This window comes from Amphiura filiformis, chromosome 20 (genome assembly GCF_039555335.1).
Source record: "Amphiura filiformis chromosome 20, Afil_fr2py, whole genome shotgun sequence".
Taxonomy (NCBI): Eukaryota; Metazoa; Echinodermata; class Ophiuroidea; order Amphilepidida; family Amphiuridae; genus Amphiura; species Amphiura filiformis.
In genome coordinates, this window is record NC_092647.1 from 35019754 (window position 1) to 35047157 (window position 27404).

At 37.4% G+C, this 27404-nt stretch overlaps 1 protein-coding gene across 1 annotated transcript; it reads left to right on the plus strand.

Annotated features, from left to right (window-relative positions):
* The first annotated feature begins 11558 nt into the window (after window positions 1-11558).
* LOC140142289 (L-amino-acid oxidase-like) lies at window positions 11559-26047 on the plus strand. The gene is made up of 3 exons (XM_072164258.1): window positions 11559-11831; window positions 14223-14347; window positions 25282-26047. Exons 1-3 carry the CDS (start codon window positions 11559-11561, stop codon window positions 26045-26047), a joined length of 1164 nt encoding a protein of 387 aa, XP_072020359.1.
* The last annotated feature ends 1357 nt before the right edge of the window (window positions 26048-27404 follow it).

Here is a 27404-nt window from a genome sequence, read left to right on the forward strand (position 1 = left end):
GATTTTTTTCTTTTCTACATAATGATAATTTGTGGCCGTACACTACGAATGAGCCGTAAAGTCGTCGAATTACAGTGTAAAATGTGCGTGAAGGTCGTATTCATAAGTACCTCAATTTGGTGCGACATGTATCTCATTTGATAGCGCCAGTCAAACACCGTATAAACCAACCAATAATACTATTGCTGAAGAGGATACACAAGCTTCTAACTATTTCTATAGAATCCTTAAATAGCTCTAGACTTTGGCTAAATCCAGTTCAAGTGGTGGGTTACAAAGCATTTTGTCTAGGTATGTTTAACCTACAATTAATAATAAGAGGACATTCGTGAACCTCGTTGACTTGGGGATGATTTGAAATAACCGCCAATTATGACTGTTTAATATTTATTACCAGCAATGTGGAAAAGGAGACACATGTAGAACCAAAACAGGTACATTTTGATGAAGAAACAGAGTTCAACAAACCATAACCACGCTTCTGGATATCGTTTGACGTCAAATAATATACAATTTTTAAAGCCTGTGATATATATTTTCTAAACATGAAATAAAACAAAATTGACCGGGGCCGACATTACGGCTGATTCGTGGTGTACGGTCACATTTGTTAAAACTCTCACTGAGATCACTGAATTGGAGTTTAACCCTGCCTTTGTGAACCAGGTGTGTACTTTCATCAAGCTGTGGCTAATAAAAATAATGACATGTAAATTGAATTGATTTACATTTTAAAGAAAACCCACCCTTGTAAATAGTAAATAAATTGTAGGCACATGTGTGCATTTCGTGTAACTTTGCAGAGTTTTTATCCGTTTTTACATTCTGATTAACATTTTTTAATCGTTAACTTCGCATTTAGCGAACCAGGTGTGTACTTTCATCGTGTTCTATCGATAAGTTTCGAAAAAAATAACAACAAGAATCGGGTGATAAATATGCACTTTCAAAGAGTATACGTTTTATGTAGCTATTTAGTTATGGCAGAAAAAAAGTCACATCACAAAATAGTGATAATGTTAGTCAAACGACGAACAATTATAAGACACGCAACGTTGTAAAAAAATGTTCACAGTAGCTGCAATTCGCAGAAGTTCAGTACACTGCTGAAGCCGCGATTACGTAAGTCAATGACGCGGGCGTATAAATCTGCGCTCAAATCGTACCCCATGATCAGATATATCGTATACAACAGACAGATGCAACAAAGTAAAACTGGTTTCTTCACACCGTAATACAAAAGTCAATGTAACCTAAAATAACTGCGAAAAGGATGCCCGATGGTTCATTGGTCAGGCATATGAAGCCATTGTCCTACATTAGGAATTGTGTGATATGGAATGGTACCTAAGACCTTGACAGACACCCGTGATCCACTTTGCATGGCTGATAGGTCATTGATGGTAAGAAATCTGCACTTTAAAACAGGGTTATGCAAAAAAATAAAAATATTCCATACTTTTGTCCATGACTGTATGTATTTATTTTATTGTGTGAATGGGTCTGTGAAGGCCGAGGCCTATTATAAAACTACACATTTATTTTCAATTTGTTATTTCGTTTGGTTTGTTGAATACAAACTATGTGTTAAAGACATTTGGAAACAAAAGAACTTTTGTACAAGAAAATATTTTTTAAAACAATGAGGTTACATTAACGATTATTGTAAAGTCACTGTATCTGAAAATGTCAAGCCAATGCTGATATTCTTGGAAAGGAATGACCTGTTTAATAAAACTCAATTTTCATGTAAACATGTTGAAATAAGATCGAAATCCATAATTTAATGTCATTGTTTAGGAAAAAAAATAATGCTCAGCATAATGTTATGCATAAAACGTAATCGCGCATATAATTTCGTGCAACAAAAACCGGACCATCATCACCTACAGATCCTGTCCAATAACCGGAACGGTATTACAATAATTGAAATGGCAGGACAGATTGGTGGACAGATTGTTTTGCTAATTTGGATAGGGTCTATGTCCTAAGTTGAGAATGGACCGTCCCACTCTATTTGTGAAAAGGTCGCGAACCCTTTTGGTGGACCCAAGTAACTGCCTAAAATGAGCCAAAATTGAAAAGAAAGTGGGTTTTAAATTGAACTTTGGAATTTGAAAAGTTAAAATCACATTGGGTCTATTAAAAGCTGTGCTAACACTTTTCTTTGATGACTTTAACCAAAAATATTTTTTCAAATATCTTAAAAATTCAAGAATCTAAGCTAATTGAACAGACAGTATGCATGTATTTTCAATATCATGCATAAAGATGACATTCATACCTATATTTTGTTCTTTTCAGCTTTTATGAGATAACCGGTGGTATGGATATGCTTCCTCAAGCTTTTCTACCTTCACTGCAAAACGACATCGTTTACAATGCCAGGATAAATCACATAGAACATGGCAATGGTTCTGTTGTTGCACATTACCTCTCTTCAGGTTCAGGAAAAGACGTCCATATACCAGCTGATTACCTGCTGACAACAGCAACTGCTACGTCAACCAATTTCATCAAATTCACACCTGAACTAAGTTCGGATAAACGCGAAGCATTCCACAATGTTCATTACATTGGAGCTATGAAAATTGTTCTTGTATTTGAGAAACCATTTTGACGGTATACACGGAGGAGAATCAATAACCGATCTGTTATCACATATAGTACATTACCCAAGTCACGAGTTCGATTCCGGTTTGGGGTGCTTATTGCTTCTTATATATCAGCAGATAAGTCCAATATGTTTCTTGGTCTCACTGATGCTGAGTGCCTATCTCAGGCTCTTGATGATCTCGTACAAGTTCATGGGGATCATATCAAAGAACTTTACATAGAAGGAGTAGTTAAACGATGGAGCATGGATCCTTTCAGCGTTGGTGGTTATGCCGCCTTCACCCCGTACCAGTTGACAAATTACCGAGGGCCAATCGTACGTCCTACGAACGAGCTTTTCTTTGCTGGGGAACACACGAGTTATCCTCATGGATGGGTTGACACAGCTATTAAATCTGCGATTGAAGCAGTACATTGTATCAGTGTCAAACGTTGATAACATTTTTTTGTACTTTATTTAGGACTCAGTGGGTTGGTGCGTAATTCCAGAATTGCGACAATTCCAGGATTGTGACGCAGCAGGGTGCAGACAAAGATCAGTTTATATTATCTGCGATGTCTGGTTTAATAGAATGTTACACAGCAAAGAGCGAACATGATCAATTATATAATTTAGTTAAAATCTTTTGAAACCCACATCGCAGGTTAGATAGTGTGGACTATTTTCATCTTAAGCTAGAAGAACAATTTTTCCAATTTTAAAAATCGCAAAGTTTTTTGATTTGACACCTGTAGGCCCTTACTAGTGTACATTGACATTGGTCCTTTAGGGGTAGACTAGGTATTGTTGTTCGAAGCAGCCAAAATATCGATTTTCATTATCTAAGCCAATATATTTTTGAATAATAACACTTTGATGTTTTGCAAAAGTTCACCATACAATCATATACTTTGAAAACTTGCTTGATTTATTGTTGTTAATGTATGTGTTATGTGCGTTTTACAAAAGTGTTGTTGTTTCAGTCCTCTTTACAACATAACTCAAGAACTACAGGACCTACAAAAGTATATCTGTGATATTTGGATTCTTCTACACACTCCCTATAAAATGATCAATGTAATTTTTGCCAAAGCTCACTACCATTCGTAAGATGTTGTGAACTACCAAATCGCAACAGTTTAAAATAGTTGCTAACCTTAAAGCTCCAAAATATTGCAACGTTATGTAATACATGAACGCATCATCATTTTTCATGATTTTGTGATCCCTGGGTGTACACGGATAATCTGATGTTTTACTTCTGTATGATTATGTAGGGCAGGTTCCTTTTAGGGTGACGGACGGGTCTCAATCAAATACAGCTTGGTAGACAATATCATTCGAATTCAACGTCTTCAAATTAATTAAAATACGAGGGGGGGGTGGTCCCAATGACAATTAAGGTTTTAACGGCATGAATTTCCTAGAGAAATTATAAAAAAATACCTACAAAAGTATATCTGTGATATTTGGATTCTTCTACACACTCCCTATAAAATGATCAATGTAATTTTTGCCAAAGCTCACTACCATTTGCAAGATGCGGTGAACTCCTTTTTTCTGCTGCTTCGACCAACAAATTATGTACTGCCCTTGGTTGTAACAATTTAAACTCTTCACGTCAAGTTCCTCATGCAACATCCTACCGCTGGCAATATGCATCATGAGGTCAAAAAAGTAACTAATAGGTTAAGCCACACCCCCCACCCCCCCCCCCACACAAGGACCCCTTTGGAAATAAGCCCTTCTTAGGGCTTAAAGGGGTATCCTATGCATATCTGCAATTGAATACATGAATACAAAACCCACCCAAGTCCATGGGAAGTGATTTTGAGAGAAAAACCTGTGTATCATTTTAATTCCTTCAGTTATACTTACCTGGTCAATATGGTAAGTTTTACGTGCAAACGAGTGGGTTAAACTGTATTAGGTATGACGATTAGCATTTCAGGGACTTCGTGGGGTTCATTTTAAATTTTGGACTTGGGTGGTTTTTTTAATCATATACAAAGACAACAATGTTTGAATGGGATTACCACTAGTAAGGTAATACAAAATAAAGCACACAGGTATGTATAATGTTGATAAGCATTCTGCCATGTAATATAAACCACACACTTTCCTTTATTAAACCCTTTTTTTTTCAAAAGTCACTCTCCAGCAATGAATGTGTTACAAGCGGACTTTTATACATACTGGATTTCAATCAATGTGTTACAAGACTCAAATCATGGACTTGGGTGGTTCTTTCATACATGCTATTTTTCACATGCTCGTTAGACACAGTGGATGAATTTGAGCTGTTTTTTCATACACATATGACAGGCCTATGCATAGCAACAAATTCCCATGCTTAACTCAATTTGGCCACAGTATGGACTTGGGTGGGTTTTGTATTCATATATTCAATTGTATTGTATATTATTGTAATTTTAAATTCTAAATTTTAATGTCTTTTTTATATTCTATGTTTTTATTATGAACTCTGTAAATTGAATGATATGCATGAATAAACTTACCTCACCTCACCTAGGCTGTTTCATCCTCTGTAGTATGAAGCCCTCTTCAAGAATCTTCCATTTCTGTCTGTCTTGCGCATCCCTTGCCCAAACTTGAATAAACTCAAATCAAATCAAAAGTGTATGTTTGGCCTCATTTGACCGATTCCAATTTTGAAAAATGTGAAAATAGTTTTTACTCTACATAAGAATACCGACTCTAATTTCTGAAAATCCAGAAACACCTTTTTCCAGTCTATATTTTTGCATTATATTTGACCAAAAATACATGTTTTTATAAACAAATCTGTCATTTAAAACCTGCTTTAAAATGTAAATTAAGCCACACAATAGCATAATATTGCAAGTTATACATTATTTAGGCAACTGCAGGTATTTTACCAGTTGGAGATTTTTCTTAATAAAAAAAGGGAATCGACCACCGACCTTTTTTTCAAACCAAGTGAGACCAAACATACAATTTCTTTCTTTCTTTTTTTTTTGGCCTAAGGTGTTTCATGATTTTAATAATAGTTGACCATGGGCATAGCGGGCTAAATTAATAATACGTCCTTGGCATGCTTGGTTAGACTTTCCTCCATTATGTTCAATATTTATCCTTGATATCATTTAACTAAACGGACATGGAAGCATAGTGTATCATTTTGAGCAAAACCAAGAATCTGTCACTATTCCTTGGTTTGGTTTTGCTCCCAAAATAAGGAATAGGCCAGCAAAACTAAAATCGGATAGCGATACTGGGGTTTTGCAGTCCATGGGCAGTAAACTAGCCTCCGAATCTTGGGTTTAGTCAGACAAAACTAAAATCCAGGTAGCTATTCTAAGGTTTTGAAGCCCAGAGAACACTTCAATTTGAAATGAATATAGGTGTAGGGCTGGCCCCGGGGGTCACTCACTACTTGATTTGCTAGGCACCCGTGTCCAAGAAAAACGTCTAAAAGGGTATGTTTTTCACCACACAGCAGCGTCGACGTCTTTTTGAAAAAGGGTACTTTTCAGAAGGCATCGCCATTTAGGGTCCTTTTTCAGCCAAATCCTTAGACGTTTAGGGTTAGTAATATTATTGTTTGAGTGAGTTTGCACTAATTTGATAAAAATCACCACTTTTTAATTGATTCTTGTTACTTTTGTGCATGTTTTCTTCAGTATCTATATGTCTGCAACATCAAAAAGACACATTGGGTATCAAATTAGCTCATTTCCCTGTTTACGCCACTTAGGGTATCAATATAGATATTTCAAAGTTGACGCCATTTAGGGTATTGGTTTTTGCATGTGCTACGCCATTTAGGGTAGGATTTTGCATGTGTTTCCCCATTAAGGGGTGCAATTTGGTTATGTGAAAATTCGCCATTAAGGGTGCATTTCAGAGGTGTTCGGACGCGGGTGGGAGGCACTTTTGTGTGAGAGTGACCCCCCGGGGGGCTGGCACTTTTGCACTAAGGGGCAATCGGTCATTCGGTGAGAGCAAAATGTAAAAAATATGGGGTCATTGGGTGAGAGCATGATTTTTGGCATTCGGTGAGAGCAAAATGTAAAAAATATGGGGTCATTGGGTGAGAACATAACTTTTTTTAATGGAATCTTTGGGTGAGAACCAAAACAGCGCCACAAAAACCTCGAAAATCGAATTTCTAGTTCTAAATGCATGGCTTCAAATGTCTTTGTTTTTTCAAAATAAGTAACAAAATCAGCGATAAATGAAATTTACTGTTCAAATTGAACTTGTACAAGGGAGTCTTTGGGTGACAGATCAAGTGGAAACATAGGGGGTCTTCGGGTGACAGAGCATGTGTTCGTAAAAAAATATGGGATCTTTGGGTGACAGCGATGCTGAAAAAGGGGGTTTTAACAGCCCTACATACGCGTCCAAAGTTGGAGTGCCCCCCCACCTCCCCGTGAGGAGTAGCCCGCGAAACCAGGGTATAGCCTCCGAGTCTTAGTTTTAGCCAGGCAAAACTCAAATCAGGGAGCATTTCTAGAGTTTTGAAGCCCAAACCTGGATATAGTCCCGAATCTTGGGTTTAGATCGGGATCAAAAAGTTGTTAATGTCCGAGGCTCCAACTTCTCCACCCCCAGCAAAGTATTTATGAACACTCCCTTATGCTTCCATAAACGGACACAATTAGCGCATAAGGTCGATCATGAAAGTTGAACCACAGGTTTAACTTTCCTGGTTCGTAAGCAAGTGACCTTAATACCGTCACAGGAGAGTGGTTTGAATCCCGGGTTTGAATAGTTAGACCATGGACGTACCAATTAATAATTATAAATCTCTGTAACTGTACTCCGCCACATTGCACATCATCACGGAAATTTACTGAACGTACTTCTATTCTATAACGTTACAAGTAAGCTGTTGGCCTATATGCAGGTATCATATGTACTCTGCCAGATTCAAGATATGTTGCATCCGAGTATTAATCATGAAGATAATTTGTAAGTATTTCTTGAAATGAACTGGACTAGATTTTGTATTTTTCATGACAAATAAAACGATGTTGTGAACATGTAATGATACTGTACCGCACACTATGCATTCATAACAATTAAAAGGATGTTGTGAATATGTAATGATACTGATATTACACACTATGCATTCATAACAATTAAAACAATGTTGCGAACATGTGATGATACTGTATCGCACACTATGCATTCATAACAATTAAAAGGACGTTGTGAATATGTAATGATACTGTATCGCACACTATATGCATTCATAACAATTAAAAGGACGTTGTGAATATGTAATGATACTGTATCGCACACTATGCATTCATAACAATTAAAAGGATGTTGTGAATATGTAATGATACTGTATCGCACACTATGCATTCATAACAATTAAAAGGATGTTGTGAACATGTGATGATACTGTATCGCACACTATGCATTCATGACAATTAAAGGATGTTGTGAACATGTAATGATACTGTATCGCACACTATGCATTCATGACAATTAAAAGGATGTTGTGAATATGTAATTATACTGTATCGCACACTATGCATTCATAACAATTAAAAGGACGTTGTGAATATGTAATGATACTGTATCGCACACTATGCATTCATAACAATTAAAAGGATGTTGTGAACATGTAATGATACTGTATCGCACACTGTGCATTCATAACAATTAAAAGGACGTTGTGAATATGTAATGATACTGTATCGCACACTATGCATTCATAACAATTAAAAGGATGTTGTGAAGATGTAATGATACTGTATCGCACACTATGCATTCATAACAATTAAAAGGATGTTGTGAATATGTAATGATACTGTATCACACACTATGCATTCATAACAATTAAAAGGATGTTGTGAATATGTAATGATACTGTATCACACACTATGCATTCATAACAATTAAAAGGATGTTGTGAATATGTAATGATACTGTATCGCACACTATGCATTCATAACAATTAAAAGGATGTTGTAAATATGTAATGATACTGTATCGCACACTATGCATTCATAACAATTAAAAGGATGTTGTGAATATGTAATGATACTGTATCGCACACTGCATTCATAACAATTAAAAGGATGTTGTGAATATGTAATGATACTGTATCGCACACTATGCATTCATAACAATTAAAAGGATGTTGTGAACATGTAATGATACTGTATCGCACACTATGCATTCATAACAATTAAAAGGATGTTGTGAATATGTAATGATACTGATACACACTATGCATTCATACATCAATCTAAGAAATAATTTTGATTCCAATCCAATTCGATTCTTTATCTGGGCATCCAATTCGATTCTTTATCTGGGCATTTGGATTCCAATTCAATTCGATTCATGAAAAATGTATATTTTGATTCCAATTCGATACTCCTGTATCAAAATGAAAATTGATAAAAAATCATTTTGATTCGATCCAAATTTGATGCATCGAAATAACACTAGTTTTAAGTCGTGCTGGATATAAACGTCATGTGAAAATGTCAGCCAATCAAGTTATTGACAGACTGTTTGTATGAAGGGAGCAGAATCAAACTGGCTGCTGAGGAAACTACTGACTGGCGGACGAAAGCGGCTTCGTACCACCTGCCCCTCTTCACGCACGCATTATTATTGGCTTTTCGTTGTATTCTTATTATTATAAAATTCAGGGATATGCTTATGTTTAGTCGGAACTACTAGCGTCATGGTCGGTACTGCTGTCCTTTGGAAAAGTAACTCAACAAGTCACACCGAGACTCCACTTAACATTGCAAGAAACGGATTACCTAAAACATCGGAGCCTAAACATGTTATCATCATTGGTGCGGGAATTGCGGGGCTTACTGCTGGAAAACTACTCAAGGATGCTGGATATAAGGTTTGTACTTATAAACGTTGACTTGTTTATACACAAAGTAATCAAATGCCGGCACATGGCATAATTTTTAAAAGACATTCTGGTATTTTTTTAAGCGACGAAAGAACCCCCTGTTCTACGGGCGGAAGGACCTTTCAAGTAGGGCCGGTCATCCGTGCGTTTTATTTTCTTCCTTGAGGCTAAAATTACTCAAAAAAATCTGAAAATCTGAAAAAACAATCTGAAGATCTTTTGCAAATATATTTTATAAAATTTCAGTCAAAATTAATACATTTTGGCCCCAAAATGGGTGATCATAAGATCATAATAAAAATTTAAAAAAATCTCCAAACCGCAAATTCTGAGTCTGTCGGACCCGCGTAACAGGGTTTTTTTGTCGCCTTAGACGCATGTCTAACATAATGGAATAAAGTCAACTAGGTTTCGGGCTTGGGTTAGGACTAGGGTTTAAAAGGTTAGGGCTAGGGTTAAATTCGACATAGCTAACCTTTTCTTTGACATGACGAACCTTATTACTGACAGAGCTAACCTTCAATGTAGCGGGCTGTAAGTCACGCATATTACAGCATTACGGTCAACTTATCAATAACTCATCTTATTTTCAGGTCACTATTTTGGAAGCAAGTGATCGTGTTGGTGGACGGATATATACATACAGAGATCCAGAAGATAGATACTACGTGGATCTTGGACCTATGCATATACATTACTCAGACAAGTAAGTATAGTTTAACTGATCGCCTTTTTTCATGCATGATTAAACTTTTTGTGATTTAGGCTTGGAACCAAGTTATAACTTTGCTGAAGATCTTGAAATACCAGAAAGGAAAACTTTGGGGCAAAATGCACCTTGGTCCGATAAGCGTCATGCCACCTCAAGATCATATATGGATCAAATTGATCAGATATTGTTCAAAACCACATCAAAATATTCATAAAATGGTTAAAACGATTCAGAAAAAGTATAGTTTACTCTACCTGGGATATATGGTTATCAAGTTATAGCAAAAAGTCAAAGGTCGCATTTTTCGCTCCATGTGGGGTCAAACAAATGCTGCAATGTTAACAAAAATTGTCTCAAATTGTTCGTCTCGTAAGAGCAATTTAAATTAAGAATAGTTTGCACCATCTAGGATGTACCGTTACATAAGTAACATTGCCAAATAGGTCAAGGTCAATTCGGTTTAATGTTCAAACCCGTGACACAAAAATGTTCCTCTGCTAATAACGATTCAGAACAAGTTTAGTTTGGCCATCTTCGGCATATAATTCTCAAGTTAAAAGCAATTTTAATTCCCTCGCTTTGCACCACTGAGGTCCCGAGGTTCAAGCCCCGGCGCGGCCCAATGACTCATGTGCACTTGGTTTATCCCGATTTCATGCTCGCTCTCGCAGGTTTTCTCCGGGATCTCCGGTTTCCTCCTGTATCGCAAAAATCGGTGATTAGCTGTTTGGGTATCAAAATCTTCCTACACCCAATGGAATTTGGGGAGCTGCACAGATAATTGGTGGATGTTACAATCTAAATGCGGATAGGTGTGCGCCGTTCGGCAGCAACCTAGTTGAAACGATCTGATTGTGATGATTCACCATTGCAGCGAAATTACAACGCTTTGAGTCCTCTAAGATCTGGAGAAAGGCGCTTTATAAATCCAAAATTTATTTATTATTTATTAATAAAAATGTGAAAGGTCATCCATTCACCCGATTAACTTTATAACGAGACATCCTAGATGATGCAAACTATTCTTTATTTGAATTTGTATCAAAAATCATACAATTAGAGACCATTGTATGCAAATAGGAGCGTTCGTGCATGGTTTGACCACTGTCGAGCCCAAAATGCGACCTTCGACCTTTTCGTTTATAACTCGAGTACCATACATCTCAGATAGGTCAAACAATAATCTTTCTGATTTTGTTTTTGAAATTTGACCCCTGGGCTGTATTACTTCAACTTTGTTTTTTTGGAGCAATGTGCATTTCTTCTGTGGTCAGTTTATGATCATTAAGTTGAGTAAACCTGCACTGTATTTCCCTTGCTTCCTGACTAACACAATTATTTTGCAGGTCATCATTCCCATGGCCGTAATGTTGTTGTTGAGATCTAGCATATTTCGATCAGAAATACGTAACAGTTATCCATACATCGTTATTTCCAGATTTGTGAATGAATTCGTGGAACACTTTAATCTCACCACCAACGACATTGTCACGTATGATGGAAATACGTGGTACTATATCAATGGGAAACGAGTAAAATCGTCTGCAGTAAAGGAAAATCCGGATGTATTTGGTTTTGACAAAAGTCCAAGAGAAAAAGGAAAATCAGCTGGTGAACTGATTATTCAAGCAATGAGACCGGTAGGTATTATAGGGCATGGGCAGGGGCGTAGCAAGAACCTGGGGGGGGGGGGCATGGATAACGAGAAGTGTGGACCCCGAAGTTTTAACATTTTCTTTATCATCCCGCTTATTCCAATTTTGCTTTTGCTCGGACCCTGAACCCTCGGAGCGCCTAGACTTCATCCATCCTGTCCACCTGCTTAATACGTCCCTGGGCATGGATTCTTGAAAGTTACACCGCCCGGGACGCTTAATTTCTTTTTACAAAACTATTGGGCCGCAATAGGGTTTAGGGTCAGCGTATTGCTGCCCATTATGGTTGCAAAAAATAAATACGCACCCGGGACCCCGTTGTGATATCCTCGTTTTTTATAACTAATGTTAACCAGTATAATCACCTATCGCACAGCGTCAACACCAGGTAAGTAATAATTATTGGAACAGGCGAGCTCAGGCGGGAAACTAACCAATAGAAATACGCCCTGTATCGAATCACGTGTATCAAATGTGACTACCCCTAAGCTTAAGAGCTTCCCATTGTACCTGGAACACTTTAATCTCACCACCAACGACATTGTCACGTATGATGGAAATACGTGGTACTATATCAATGGGAGACGAGTAAAATCGTCTGCAGTAAAGGAAAATCCAGATGTATTTGGTTTTGACACAAGTCCAAGAGAAAAAGGAAAATCAGGAGCGTTCGTGCATGGTTTGACCACTGTCGAGCCCAAAATGCGACCTTCGACCTTTTCGTTTATAACTCGAGTATCATACAGCTCAGATAGGTCAAACAATAATCTTTCTGATTTTGTTTTTGAAATTTGACCCCTGAGCTGTATTACCTCAACTTTTTTTTTGGAGGCAAGCGAGGCAAGCGAGGCAAGCGTCTTACCCAAGGGCGCAACACGGTGGTGGAACACATGCACGCCGAGTAAGCTCTCAGATTATGAGTCTCAGATATTTATGAGTCCAAGGCCGTAACCAGTGAACCCCCGTGTCCTCTGAAAATTTTGTATTAAAAAGCTGAACTGTTTAATTTTCTTTTCCCCCTGCAATTTGTATTCTGTACGTTTATCATAGATTTTCGAGGATTGTTACAGAATTGGATACGTGGATTTAGATTGTTTAACGTACTACGATCATTACACTAATCAGGTAGGTACAATTGTAATTTCTTTGTTAAAAGTAATCAATTATCAGGGAAAGAATAATCGCCCATTGCACACCAGCACAATCAAACATGAAATTACAATTGAAACATAAGATGCATGGGCAGATAAACCAGAGTTAAAAACTCCGGACATACTTGCCTGTGCGGGAAATTGAACCACAGACCTCTCGCTGACGGAGCGACCACTCTAACCACTGAGCTGGTCAGAGCTGCACAGAATACCACTGATAAACAGTCAGGGTAAACAGTACAAACAGCAAATAACACACCAGTGTACGAAATCAGTTCATGCTTATCCACCAACCTAATTCGGCCGATTCACAATACAATGCGCCTCCAGCGGTTGTTGGGATAAGGCCAAAATACGCAGTGCATCATGGGAAAATGTCGACATTTAAAGCCCGCGTAATACGAATACAAAACAAGAACATGAAATTATGTTTAAATGTCATGATGTTACACGCGGATGCACACTAAAACAGCAATTTACAATTGTAGTAGATCCATGTTTGAGCTATTGATCACACGGAATCCTTCGTGGAGCTGTTTTCAACATTATTATAATCACCCTCGGTACTCGCGTGAAAATCCAATGGAAGATGTCGACCCAGCAGGTCAAAAATTGACTAGCAAGAGCAACCGTTGGCGGCGCATTGTACATTGTATTGTGAATTGATAGAATTTAATGATACTAACAAGGGAAGAGGTTTACGCATCATATACTGGGACATAGAAACAAATCAGTTTGTTTTATATCATGGATAAAGCCTCAGTAATAAAAGCTAATACAATACTGCATCTATTTGATCGCAATAAGAGTGCCACGTGCTGTTAGCAGTCAAGTTAGCTCAATCGATAAGGCGTTCGACTATAGTGCGAGAGGTTGCGGGTTCGAACCCTGGAGGTGCCTATTACCCTCTCGTGGAAATATTGAGTTAGCTTGAAATTCCCCTGGACAAGGAACTTACTGCTAATTGTCTCGTTGTAACCCGTACGAAACTCGGGGAGCTGATCCTGGTTGCGATGGTTATTTGTGGAATGTCTAGGGTATGCGCTCTTGAAGCAGCAAAGTCCCTGATTTATTTGTTAAATGGTTTATGGAATGATGTGGGGCCGTAGTGGTCAGTGACAACCTGTAAAGTGTGTTGAGGCTTGTGGATCAACAACTACGTCTATGCGTTGTACCTGTGCGTAACGCACTATAAATCACTGCTCTTTTTTTTTTTTCTATGCAGGAATATTTGGTTGAAGAAGGAGGCCTTTCAAGAGGGGCAATTTCAATGATTGGCGCTATCTACGAAAAACACCGAACCTATATTGGGGTCGCGAATGATGTACATTTCGCACTGGATAGTAAGAGGTAAGTATGTCCACTCTGCTTCCGTGTTTAAAATACGTTTAAGATTTGTAGTTGGGCATTGTGCCACTGGACATTTTTTCGAGTTGTAAATACAATTGTCAACTTTTGTGCTTTACATGCAAATCATATCTGAAACAAAAGCATGTTCATCCTATATTCATATGCAATTAATAAATCAAATCAAATCATATTTTCAAGCATTCTCTGAGAAATAAAAGCCGTGACCTGCTAGCACGAAATGAGCGTACATTGGGCTATTCCAGAAATTAACGGCACCTACCCTAAAGAAGACATGGGATTCCCAATAAGTTTGCGTTTTCCCATGTCTTCTTTAGGGGTAAAAAGCCGTCCTCAGCAATTGCTAGCACCAACATGCGAGGGGGGTATACACCCCCCCCAAACCCACACACACACATTTGAACATGAGAGTCCGTGATCATTATTTTTAGAATCCAATTAAATATTCATAGCTGATTGATCATTGATTATCGGTTATCGACTATCGATTAACACCATCTCAAACGCTGCTTACCAGCGTGCTAAGGTAAGACTGTGATGAAATCCGTAGGCATGATACTCTATGCACTACTGCTGGCTATGATCTGACCTCATTGTTTACGAGGTCAGATCTTAAAAAGATTAAGATTTTCCCATGTCTTCTTTAGGGGTGGGCCAAAAATATCTGGATGCGCCCATATAAGGCAGGGTCACGTGACACAAAAGTTCGGACGCTCTGAGAGGCTGTATATCAATCTTCTGTCACAGTTCCATAACAGGGATTAAAGAGTGAAGTGAAAGCAGCAGGCGGAGTTGGGTGTATGAGGCTATTATTGTCAAAGTGTCCAATATTCCAATATAGTTTGTTTATTTCTTTATCATGTAGGCCTACTTGTACACGAAATTAGGGTCAGGGTTAGGATTAGGGTTATGAGTAGCATTAGGGTTAGGGTTTGGGTTCGGGGAAATCATTTACATGAAGTATCAGCTTAGAATATTATTTGTTTTCGTTTTTTTTTTTTTTTCGTTTTTTTTTTTAAGTTATTAAGCATATATAAAGATCTTATAAAACGATTTTGAAGAATATTTATTTTCGAGTCCCAATTTTTTTTTCTTGAGAAAAAGGCAGTTTTGTGATTTTTCTTCCATAGATGACAATGTTAAAACTATTTTTGCTGTTATCCGTTTGTCAAAATGGAAACTCGGATGGCTTTCAAAATACAGTACCACGTGCTCACGGATATGATGATTGATATAAAAAGTTTGAAATTTACCATCAAAATCCGTAATAGTTTTCATTTTATACCAAGAGAGATTTTCCAATTCAGAACAAAATATTTGAGCCTCATTTTACGAAAAATGTCATTTTTAAGTTGTTGAAATTCAAAACGGAAACAAATTTCGTTCCTTCAGGTTGCAAGAGATACGATGTGCATAGAAATGATCAAAGAGTGTGCTTTTATAGCACTTTGGAGAAAATCATTTTTCTAAATTAATGCAGATATCCCGTTTTGGCGTTTGTGTAGGCCTATACATTTTCAAACATTGAAAATGGATAAACTAATGATTGATTATCAATAATCGATAATTGATTATCGATAATCGATAATCAATAATCAATAATCAATTATCGATTATCAATTCCCCTCACCCCCCCATGCCCAGAAGGAGATCATCCTTAGCGATTCCTAGTTTTGTCGGTTGCGGAGGCCTATACATTTTTCAACAATGAATATGGATAAATTAATGATTGATTATCGATAAATGATAATTGATTATCGATAATCAATAATCAATTATCGATTATCAATTCCCCTCACCCCCCCATGCCCAGAAGGAGATCATCCTTAGCGATTCCTATTTTTGTCGGTTGCGGAGGCCTATACATTTTTCAACAATGAATGTGGATAAACTAATGATTGATTATGGATAATTAATCATCGATAATCGATAATCGATAGTCAATAATCAATTATCGACTTTCGATTCCGCCTCACCCACCCACCCCCCCACTACCCAGAAGCAAATCATCCTTACCGATTCCTTGATCATCATTTGCGTGTTTGGGTTTAACTGAACGTTTATAACTTATTGATCATTGATTATCGGTTATCGACTATCTGTAATTATTTATTCTCCCCCACCGCACCAACTCTAGCACTACTTTACAATGGCATCTACTAGCGTGGTAGGAAAAGCTTCTGAATATGAAGTTGGGGGGGGGGGGGGGGCAGACCGTGGGCTATTCCAGAAATTAACGGCACCTACCCTAAAGAAGACATGGGATTCCCAATAAGTTTGCGTTTTCCCATGTCTTCTTTAGGGAAAAGCCGTCCTCAGCAATTGCTAGCACCAACATGCGAGGGGGTATACACCCCCCAAACCCCACACACACATTTGAACATGAGAGTCCGTGGTCATTATTTTTAGAATCCAATTAAATATTCATAGCTGATTGATCATTGATTATCGGTTATCGACTATCGATTAACACCATCTCAAACGCTGCTTACCAGCGTGCTAAGGTAAGACTGTGATGAAATCCGTAGGCATGATACTCTATGCACTACTGCTGGCTATGATCTGACCTCATTGTTTACGAGGTCAGATCTTAAAAGATTAAGATTTTCCCATGTCTTCTTTAGGGGTGGGCCAAAAATATCTGGATGCGCCCATATAAGGCAGGGTCACGTGACACAAAAGTTCGGACGCTCTGAGAGGCTGTATATCAATCTTCTGTCACAGTTCCATAACAGGGATTAAAGAGTGAAGTGAAAGCAGCAGGCGGAGTTGGGTGTATGAGGCTATTATTGTCAAAGTGTCCAATATTCCAATATAGTTTGTTTATTTCTTTATCATGTAGGCCTACTTGTACACGAAATTAGGGTCAGGGTTAGGATTAGGGTTATGAGTAGCATTAGGGTTAGGGTTTGGGTTCGGGGAAATCATTTACATGAAGTATCAGCTTAGAATATTATTTGTTTTCGTTTTTTTTTTTTTTTTTCGTTTTTTTTTTTAAGTTATTAAGCATATATAAAGATCTTATAAAACGATTTTGAAGAAAATTTATTTTCGAGTCCCAATTTTTTTTTTTCTTGAGAAAAAGGCAGTTTTGTGATTTTTCTTCCATAGATGACAATGTTAAAACTATTTTTGCTGTTATCCGTTTGTCAAAATGGAAACTCGGATGGCTTTCAAAATACAGTACCACGTGCTCACGGATATGATGATTGATATAAAAAGTTTGAAATTTACCATCAAAATCCGTAATAGTTTTCATTTTATACCAAGAGAGATTTTCCAATTCAGAACAAAATATTTGAGCCTCATTTTACGAAAAATGTCATTTTTAAGTTGTTGAAATTCAAAACGGAAACAAATTTCGTTCCTTCAGGTTGCAAGAGATACGATGTGCATAGAAATGATCAAAGAGTGTGCTTTTATAGCACTTTGGAGAAAAGCATTTTTCAAAATTAATGCAGATATCCCGTTTTGGCGTTTGTGTAGGCCTATACATTTTCAAACATTGAAAATGGATAAACTAATGATTGATTATCAATAATCGATAATTGATTATCGATAATCGATAATCGATAATCAATAATCAATTATCGATTATCAATTCCCCCTCACCCCCCATGCCCAGAAGGAGATCATCCTTAGCGATTCCTAGTTTTGTCGGTTGCGGAGGCCTATACATTTTTCAACAATGAATATGGATAAATTAATGATTGATTATCGATAAATGATAATTGATTATCGATAATCAATAATCAATTATCGATTATCAATTCCCCCCCACACCCCCCCATGCCCAGAAGGAGATCATCCTTAGCGATTCCTATTTTTGTCGGTTGCGGAGGCCTATACATTTTTCAACAATGAATGTGGATAAACTAATGATTGATTATGGATAATTAATCATCGATAATCGATAATCGATAGTCAATAATCAATTATCGACTTTCGATTCCGCCTCACCCACCCACCCCCCCACTACCCAGAAGCAAATCATCCTTACCGATTCCTTGATCATCATTTGCGTGTTTGGGTTTAACTGAACGTTTATAACTTATTGATCATTGATTATCGGTTATCGACTATCTGTAATTATTTATTCTCCCCCACCGCACCAACTCTAGCACTACTTTACAATGGCATCTACTAGCGTGGTAGGAAAAGCTTCTGAATATGAAGTTGGGGGGGGCAGACCGTGGGCTATTCCAGAAATTAACGGCACGTACCCTAAAGAAGACATGGGATTCCCAATAAGTTTGCGTTTTCCCATGTCTTCTTTAGGGGTAAAAAGCCGTCCTCAGCAATTGCTAGCACCAACATGCGAGGGGGTATACACCCCCCAAACCCAAACACACACACATTTGAACATGAGAGTCCGTGATCATTATTTTTAGAATCCAATTAAATATTCATAGCTGATTGATCATTGATTATCGGTTATCGACTATCGATTAACACCATCTCAAACGCTGCTTACCAGCGTGCTAAGGTAAGACTGTGATGAAATCCGTAGGCATGATACTCTATGCACTACTGCTGGCTATGATCTGACCTCATTGTTTACGAGGTCAGATCTTAAAAAGATTAAGATTTTCCCATGTCTTCTTTAGGGGTGGGCCAAAAATATCTGGATGCGCCCATATAAGGCAGGGTCACGTGACACAAAAGTTCGGACGCTCTGAGAGGCTGTATATCAATCTTCTGTCACAGTTCCATAACAGGGATTAAAGAGTGAAGTGAAAGCAGCAGGCGGAGTTGGGTGTATGAGGCTATTATTGTCAAAGTGTCCAATATTCCAATATAGTTTGTTTATTTCTTTATCATGTAGGCCTACTTGTACACGAAATTAGGGTCAGGGTTAGGATTAGGGTTATGAGTAGCATTAGGGTTAGGGTTTGGGTTCGGGGAAATCATTTACATGAAGTATCAGCTTAGAATATTATTTGTTTTCGTTTTTTTTTTTTTTTTTTTTTTTAAGTTATTAAGCATATATAAAGATCTTATAAAACGATTTTGAAGAAAATTTATTTTCGAGTCCCATTTTTTTTTCTTGAGAAAAAGGCAGTTTTGTGATTTTTCTTCCATAGATGACAATGTTAAAACTATTTTTGCTGTTATCCGTTTGTCAAAATGGAAACTCGGATGGCTTTCAAAATACAGTACCACGTGCTCACGGATATGATGATTGATATAAAAAGTTTGAAATTTACCATCAAAATCCGTAATAGTTTTCATTTTATACCAAGAGAGATTTTCCAATTCAGAACAAAATATTTGAGCCTCATTTTACGAAAAATGTCATTTTAAGTTGTTGAAATTCAAAACGGAAACAAATTTCGTTCCTTCAGGTTGCAAGAGATACGATGTGCATAGAAATGATCAAAGAGTGTGCTTTTATAGCACTTTGGAGAAAATCATTTTTCAAATTAATGCAGATATCCCGTTTTGGCGTTTGTGTAGGCCTATACATTTTCAAACATTGAAAATGGATAAACTAATGATTGATTATCAATAATCGATAATTGATTATCGATAATCGATAATCAATAATCAATAATCAATTATCGATTATCAATTCCCCTCACCCCCCCATGCCCAGAAGGAGATCATCCTTAGCGATTCCTAGTTTTGTCGGTTGCGGAGGCCTATACATTTTTCAACAATGAATATGGATAAATTAATGATTGATTATCGATAAATGATAATTGATTATCGATAATCAATAATCAATTATCGATTATCAATTCCCCTCACCCCCCCATGCCCAGAAGGAGATCATCCTTAGCGATTCCTATTTTTGTCGGTTGCGGAGGCCTATACATTTTTCAACAATGAATGTGGATAAACTAATGATTGATTATGGATAATTAATCATCGATAATCGATAATCGATAGTCAATAATCAATTATCGACTTTCGATTCCGCCTCACCCACCCACCCCCCACTACCCAGAAGCAAATCATCCTTACCGATTCCTTGATCATCATTTGCGTGTTTGGGTTTAACTGAACGTTTATAACTTATTGATCATTGATTATCGGTTATCGACTATCTGTAATTATTTATTCTCCCCCACCGCACCAACTCTAGCACTACTTTACAATGGCATCTACTAGCGTGGTAGGAAAAGCTTCTGAATATGAAGTTGGGGGGGGGGGCAGACCGTGGGCTATTCCAGAAATTAACGGCACCTACCCTAAAGAAGACATGGGATTCCCAATAAGTTTGCGTTTTCCCATGTCTTCTTTAGGGTAAAAGCCGTCCTCAGCAATTGCTAGCACCAACATGCGAGGGGGGTATACACCCCCCCAAACCCACACACACATTTGAACATGAGAGTCCGTGATCATTATTTTTAGAATCCAATTAAATATTCATAGCTGATTGATCATTGATTATCGGTTATCGACTATCGATTAACACCATCTCAAACGCTGCTTACCAGCGTGCTAAGGTAAGACTGTGATGAAATCCGTAGGCATGATACTCTATGCACTACTGCTGGCTATGATCTGACCTCATTGTTTACGAGGTCAGATCTTAAAAAGATTAAGATTTTCCCATGTCTTCTTTAGGGGTGGGCCAAAATATCTGGATGCGCCCATATAAGGCAGGGTCACGTGACACAAAAGTTCGGACGCTCTGAGAGGCTGTATATCAATCTTCTGTCACAGTTCCATAACAGGGATTAAAGAGTGAAGTGAAAGCAGCAGGCGGAGTTGGGTGTATGAGGCTATTATTGTCAAAGTGTCCAATATTCCAATATAGTTTGTTTATTTCTTTATCATGTAGGCCTACTTGTACACGAAATTAGGGTCAGGGTTAGGATTAGGGTTATGAGTAGCATTAGGGTTAGGGTTTGGGTTCGGGGAAATCATTTACATGAAGTATCAGCTTAGAATATTATTTGTTTTCGTTTTTTTTTTTTTTTTCGTTTTTTTTTTAAGTTATTAAGCATATATAAAGATCTTATAAAACGATTTTGAAGAAAATTTATTTTCGAGTCCCAATTTTTTTTCTTGAGAAAAAGGCAGTTTTGTGATTTTTCTTCCATAGATGACAATGTTAAAACTATTTTTGCTGTTATCCGTTTGTCAAAATGGAAACTCGGATGGCTTTCAAAATACAGTACCACGTGCTCACGGATATGATGATTGATATAAAAAGTTTGAAATTTACCATCAAAATCCGTAATAGTTTTCATTTTATACCAAGAGAGATTTTCCAATTCAGAACAAAATATTTGAGCCTCATTTTACGAAAAATGTCATTTTTAAGTTGTTGAAATTCAAAACGGAAACAAATTTCGTTCCTTCAGGTTGCAAGAGATACGATGTGCATAGAAATGATCAAAGAGTGTGCTTTTATAGCACTTTGGAGAAAATCATTTTTCAAATTAATGCAGATATCCCGTTTTGGCGTTTGTGTAGGCCTATACATTTTCAAACATTGAAAATGGATAAACTAATGATTGATTATCAATAATCGATAATTGATTATCGATAATCGATAATCAATAATCAATAATCAATTATCGATTATCAATTCCCCTCACCCCCCATGCCCAGAAGGAGATCATCCTTAGCGATTCCTAGTTTTGTCGGTTGCGGAGGCCTATACATTTTTCAACAATGAATGGATAAATTAATGATTGATTATCGATAAATGATAATTGATTATCGATAATCAATAATCAATTATCGATTATCAATTCCCCCTCACCCCCCCATGCCCAGAAGGAGATCATCCTTAGCGATTCCTATTTTTGTCGGTTGCGGAGGCCTATACATTTTTCAACAATGAATGTGGATAAACTAATGATTGATTATGGATAATTAATCATCGATAATCGATAATCGATAGTCAATAATCAATTATCGACTTTCGATTCCGCCTCACCCACCCACCCCCCCACTACCCAGAAGCAAATCATCCTTACCGATTCCTTGATCATCATTTGCGTGTTTGGGTTTAACTGAACGTTTATAACTTATTGATCATTGATTATCGGTTATCGACTATCTGTAATTATTTATTCTCCCCCACCGCACCAACTCTAGCACTACTTTACAATGGCATCTACTAGCGTGGTAGGAAAAGCTTCTGAATATGAAGTTGGGGGGGCAGACCGTGGGCTATTCCAGAAATTAACGGCACCTACCCTAAAGAAGACATGGGATTCCCAATAAGTTTGCGTTTTCCCATGTCTTCTTTAGGGGTAAAAAGCCGTCCTCAGCAATTGCTAGCACCAACATGCGAGGGGGTATACACCCCCCAAACCCACCACACATTTGAACATGAGAGTCCGTGATCATTATTTTTAGAATCCAATTAAATATTCATAGCTGATTGATCATTGATTATCGGTTATCGACTATCGATTAACACCATCTCAAACGCTGCTTACCAGCGTGCTAAGGTAAGACTGTGATGAAATCCGTAGGCATGATACTCTATGCACTACTGCTGGCTATGATCTGACCTCATTGTTTACGAGGTCAGATCTTAAAAAGATTAAGATTTTCCCATGTCTTCTTTAGGGGTGGGCCAAAATATCTGGATGCGCCCATATAAGGCAGGGTCACGTGACACAAAAGTTCGGACGCTCTGAGAGGCTGTATATCAATCTTCTGTCACAGTTCCATAACAGGGATTAAAGAGTGAAGTGAAAGCAGCAGGCGGAGTTGGGTGTATGAGGCTATTATTGTCAAAGTGTCCAATATTCCAATATAGTTTGTTTATTTCTTTATCATGTAGGCCTACTTGTACACGAAATTAGGGTCAGGGTTAGGATTAGGGTTATGAGTAGCATTAGGGTTAGGGTTTGGGTTCGGGGAAATCATTTACATGAAGTATCAGCTTAGAATATTATTTGTTTTCGTTTTTTTTTTTTTTCGTTTTTTTTTTTTTAAGTTATTAAGCATATATAAAGATCTTATAAAACGATTTTGAAGAAAATTTATTTTCGAGTCCCAATTTTTTTTCTTGAGAAAAAGGCAGTTTTGTGATTTTTCTTCCATAGATGACAATGTTAAAACTATTTTTGCTGTTATCCGTTTGTCAAAATGGAAACTCGGATGGCTTTCAAAATACAGTACCACGTGCTCACGGATATGATGATTGATATAAAAAAGTTTGAAATTTACCATCAAAATCCGTAATAGTTTTCATTTTATACCAAGAGAGATTTTCCAATTCAGAACAAAATATTTGAGCCTCATTTTACGAAAAATGTCATTTTTAAGTTGTTGAAATTCAAAACGGAAACAAATTTCGTTCCTTCAGGTTGCAAGAGATACGATGTGCATAGAAATGATCAAAGAGTGTGCTTTTATAGCACTTTGGAGAAAATCATTTTTCAAATTAATGCAGATATCCCGTTTTGGCGTTTGTGTAGGCCTATACATTTTCAAACATTGAAAATGGATAAACTAATGATTGATTATCAATAATCGATAATTGATTATCGATAATCGATAATCAATAATCAATAATCAATTATCGATTATCAATTCCCCTCACCCCCCCATGCCCAGAAGGAGATCATCCTTAGCGATTCCTAGTTTTGTCGGTTGCGGAGGCCTATACATTTTTCAACAATGAATATGGATAAATTAATGATTGATTATCGATAAATGATAATTGATTATCGATAATCAATAATCAATTATCGATTATCAATTCCCCTCACCCCCCCATGCCCAGAAGGAGATCATCCTTAGCGATTCCTATTTTGTCGGTTGCGGAGGCCTATACATTTTTCAACAATGAATGTGGATAAACTAATGATTGATTATGGATAATTAATCATCGATAATCGATAATCGATAGTCAATAATCAATTATCGACTTTCGATTCCGCCTCACCCCCCCCCCCCCCCCCCCACTACCCAGAAGCAAATCATCCTTACCGATTCCTTGATCATCATTTGCGTGTTTGGGTTTAACTGAACGTTTATAACTTATTGATCATTGATTATCGGTTATCGACTATCTGTAATTATTTATTCTCCCCCACCGCACCAACTCTAGCACTACTTTACAATGGCATCTACTAGCGTGGTAGGAAAAGCTTCTGAATATGAAGTTGGGGGGGGCAGACCGTGGGCTATTCAGAAATTAACGGCACCTACCTAAAGAAGACATGGGATTCCCAATAAGTTTGCGTTTTCCCATGTCTTCTTTAGGGTAAAAGCCGTCCTCAGCAATTGCTAGCACCAACATGCGAGGGGGTATACACCCCCCAAACCCACACACACACATTTGAACATGAGAGTCCGTGATCATTATTTTTAGAATCCAATTAAATATTCATAGCTGATTGATCATTGATTATCGGTTATCGACTATCGATTAACACCATCTCAAACGCTGCTTACCAGCGTGCTAAGGTAAGACTGTGATGAAATCCGTAGGCATGATACTCTATGCACTACTGCTGGCTATGATCTGACCTCATTGTTTACGAGGTCAGATCTTAAAAAAGATTAAGATTTTCCCATGTCTTCTTTAGGGGGTGGGCCAAAAATATCTGGATGCGCCCATTTGGTAGTTTCGAAACGCCCTGGCACTACGTTGATGTTCTTTGTTTCACACGCATCTCTTCAACAGAAGAATGTCCTTTGTGGATGGGGGCACAATTGACCATTCACGAAAGACATACTACTGGCTTGTATATACAGGTGCACGGCAAAAAGAAAGAAAGAACATCAGTCAGTCAGCCGGGATGTTTCGAAACTACCAACTTGCGACGTTATACTCATTTCGTTGTAGCAGGTCACTAACACGATATTACCTGTTCACTATATGACCAAGTTTTTCAGTGACGACATACCTTTGAATATTATTATAATCTTGTGTCTCTCTAAATGATGTAACGACATTCATGTGATATTTACTCTTACATTTTAAATTACAGGCTTTATGAAATTACCGGCGGCCTGGATCTGCTTCCCCGAGCTTTCCTACCTTTATTGCAAGACAATATTATTTACAACGCCAGAGTTAATCATATAGAACATGGTAATGGTTATGTAGTTGCACATTACCTCTCTTCAGGAAAAGACGTCCAAATATCAGCTGATTATCTGCTGACAACAGCAACTGCTACGTCAACCAATTTCATCAAATTCACACCTCCACTAAGTGCTGATAAACGCGAAGCTTTCCGCAATATTCATTATGTTGGAGCTACGAAAATTGCTCTTGTATTTGAGAAACCATTTTGGAAGGATGACGGTATACATGGGGGAGAATCAACTACTGATCTTTTGTCACGAAATATATACTACCCAAGTCATGAGTTCGATTCCGGTTTAGGAGTGCTTCTTGCTTCTTATACAACAGGAGATCAGTCCAGTAAGTTTCTTGGTCTCACTGACGCTGAATGTTTATCTCAGGCTCTTGATGATCTCGCACAACTTCATGGGGATCACATCAAAGAACTTTACGTGGAAGGAGTGGTTAAACGATGGAGCCTGGATCCTTTCAGCGTTGGTGCTTATGCCGCCTTCACCCCGTACCAGTTGACAAATTACCGAGGGCCAATCGTACGTCCTACGAACGAGCTATTCTTTGCTGGGGAACACACGAGTTATCCTCACGGATGGATTAATACAGCTATTAAATCTGCGATTAAAGCAGTACATTGCATAAGTACCAAACGTTGTTATCCAAATCTCTAAGATGGTGATAGAATCAGGGGCGTAGCCAGCTTTCTTAATCAGGGGAGCAAAATTCAAAAAAAATGGGGCATAGACGAAAAACAACTCCCGGTTGCATCATTCTGACCCGGTATTATCGGTACTTTGACCCGGTATTATCGATTATTAAACATAATTATATACCTACCGGTTTCTTTTTGAGAGAATGTACATGTGAAGTCTGAACTTCCAAAAAAGACTTTATTAGGACAAAAAATTACAAAATAATTTAACCTACATTTTTGCAAAGATGTGGCTGACTTCAAAAATTCATTCAATTCTTAGTAGCTTTGGTTTTCTTTAGATGGTCAATACAATGAGCAATTTCATGTTAGGTGCATCATTAACCTCATAGAAGAATTCTTTAAATTCCGTTCATCCATCTTTCAGATTTTTAAAATGACTTCTCAAAATATTCTAAATCAGGAAAATCTTTTTTCTTACAAGATTTCTTTAATATTTCCCAAAAAGCTTTAGGATCCTTGGAAGACAATAATCATTTTAGTAATATTCTTGCAATGTTAAATACGACTTACACACAAGCTTTACATTGCACATACTAGTATGTGAGTGGACACTACGAATGAGCCGTAAACTCGGCAAACTGTATTCTGAGTTACAGTGTAAAATGTGCGTGAAGGTCGTATTCATAGGTATCTCAATTCGGTGCGACAAGTATCTCATCAAACACTGTTTAAACCAATCAATAATCCTATTGCTGAAGAGGAAAATAAGCTTCTACCTATTTCTATAGAATCTTTAAATATTTCTTGTCTTTGTTTGCTTTGGCTAAATCCTGTTCAAGTGGTGGATAATAAAGCATTGTATTTTGTCTAGGTATGTAGAACAATTAACAATGAGAGGACATTCCTGAACCTCGTTGACTTGGTGATGATTTGAAATGAGCGCCAATTATAACTGTTTGATATTTATTACCAGAAATGTGGAAAAACAGACACATGTAGAACCGAAAAAAAGGTACAATTTTGTTGAAGGAACAGAGTTCAACAAACCATAACCCCGCTTCTGGATATCGTTTGAAGTCAAATGATATATCATTGTAAAGCTTATGATATATATTTTCTAAACACAGAAGAAAACAAAATTGACCAGGGGCCGTCTTTACGAGCGTTTCGACGTGGACCGTCATATATTGTTTGCGCTGCCTGATTTAGTTTCACAGTATTTGCTATCCTGTAATGTGCAATGTTGGCTTATTTTCTGCAGTGTGCCCGTTTAGGTTTTAATCTTGTTTTTATTTAGGTTTTTATCGGTGTATAGTTTAAACCAGTGAATAATTTATATTTTGTTTAATCATAATAAAGCGCTTTGAGATATC

What these genes read in the sequence shown, in the direction of transcription:
- LOC140142289 (XM_072164258.1), top strand. Translation starts at nt 11,559, where the DNA reads ATGTTGTTGTTGAGATCTAGCATATTTCGATCAGAAATACGTAACAGT. An exon ending in TTATTCAAGCAATGAGACCG is followed by an intron (nt 11,832 to 14,222) that starts GTAGGTATTATA and finishes TTTTCTATGCAG; the next exon opens with GAATATTTGGTTGAAGAAGG. An exon ending in TTCGCACTGGATAGTAAGAG is followed by an intron (nt 14,348 to 25,281) that starts GTAAGTATGTCC and finishes TTTAAATTACAG; the next exon opens with GCTTTATGAAATTACCGGCG.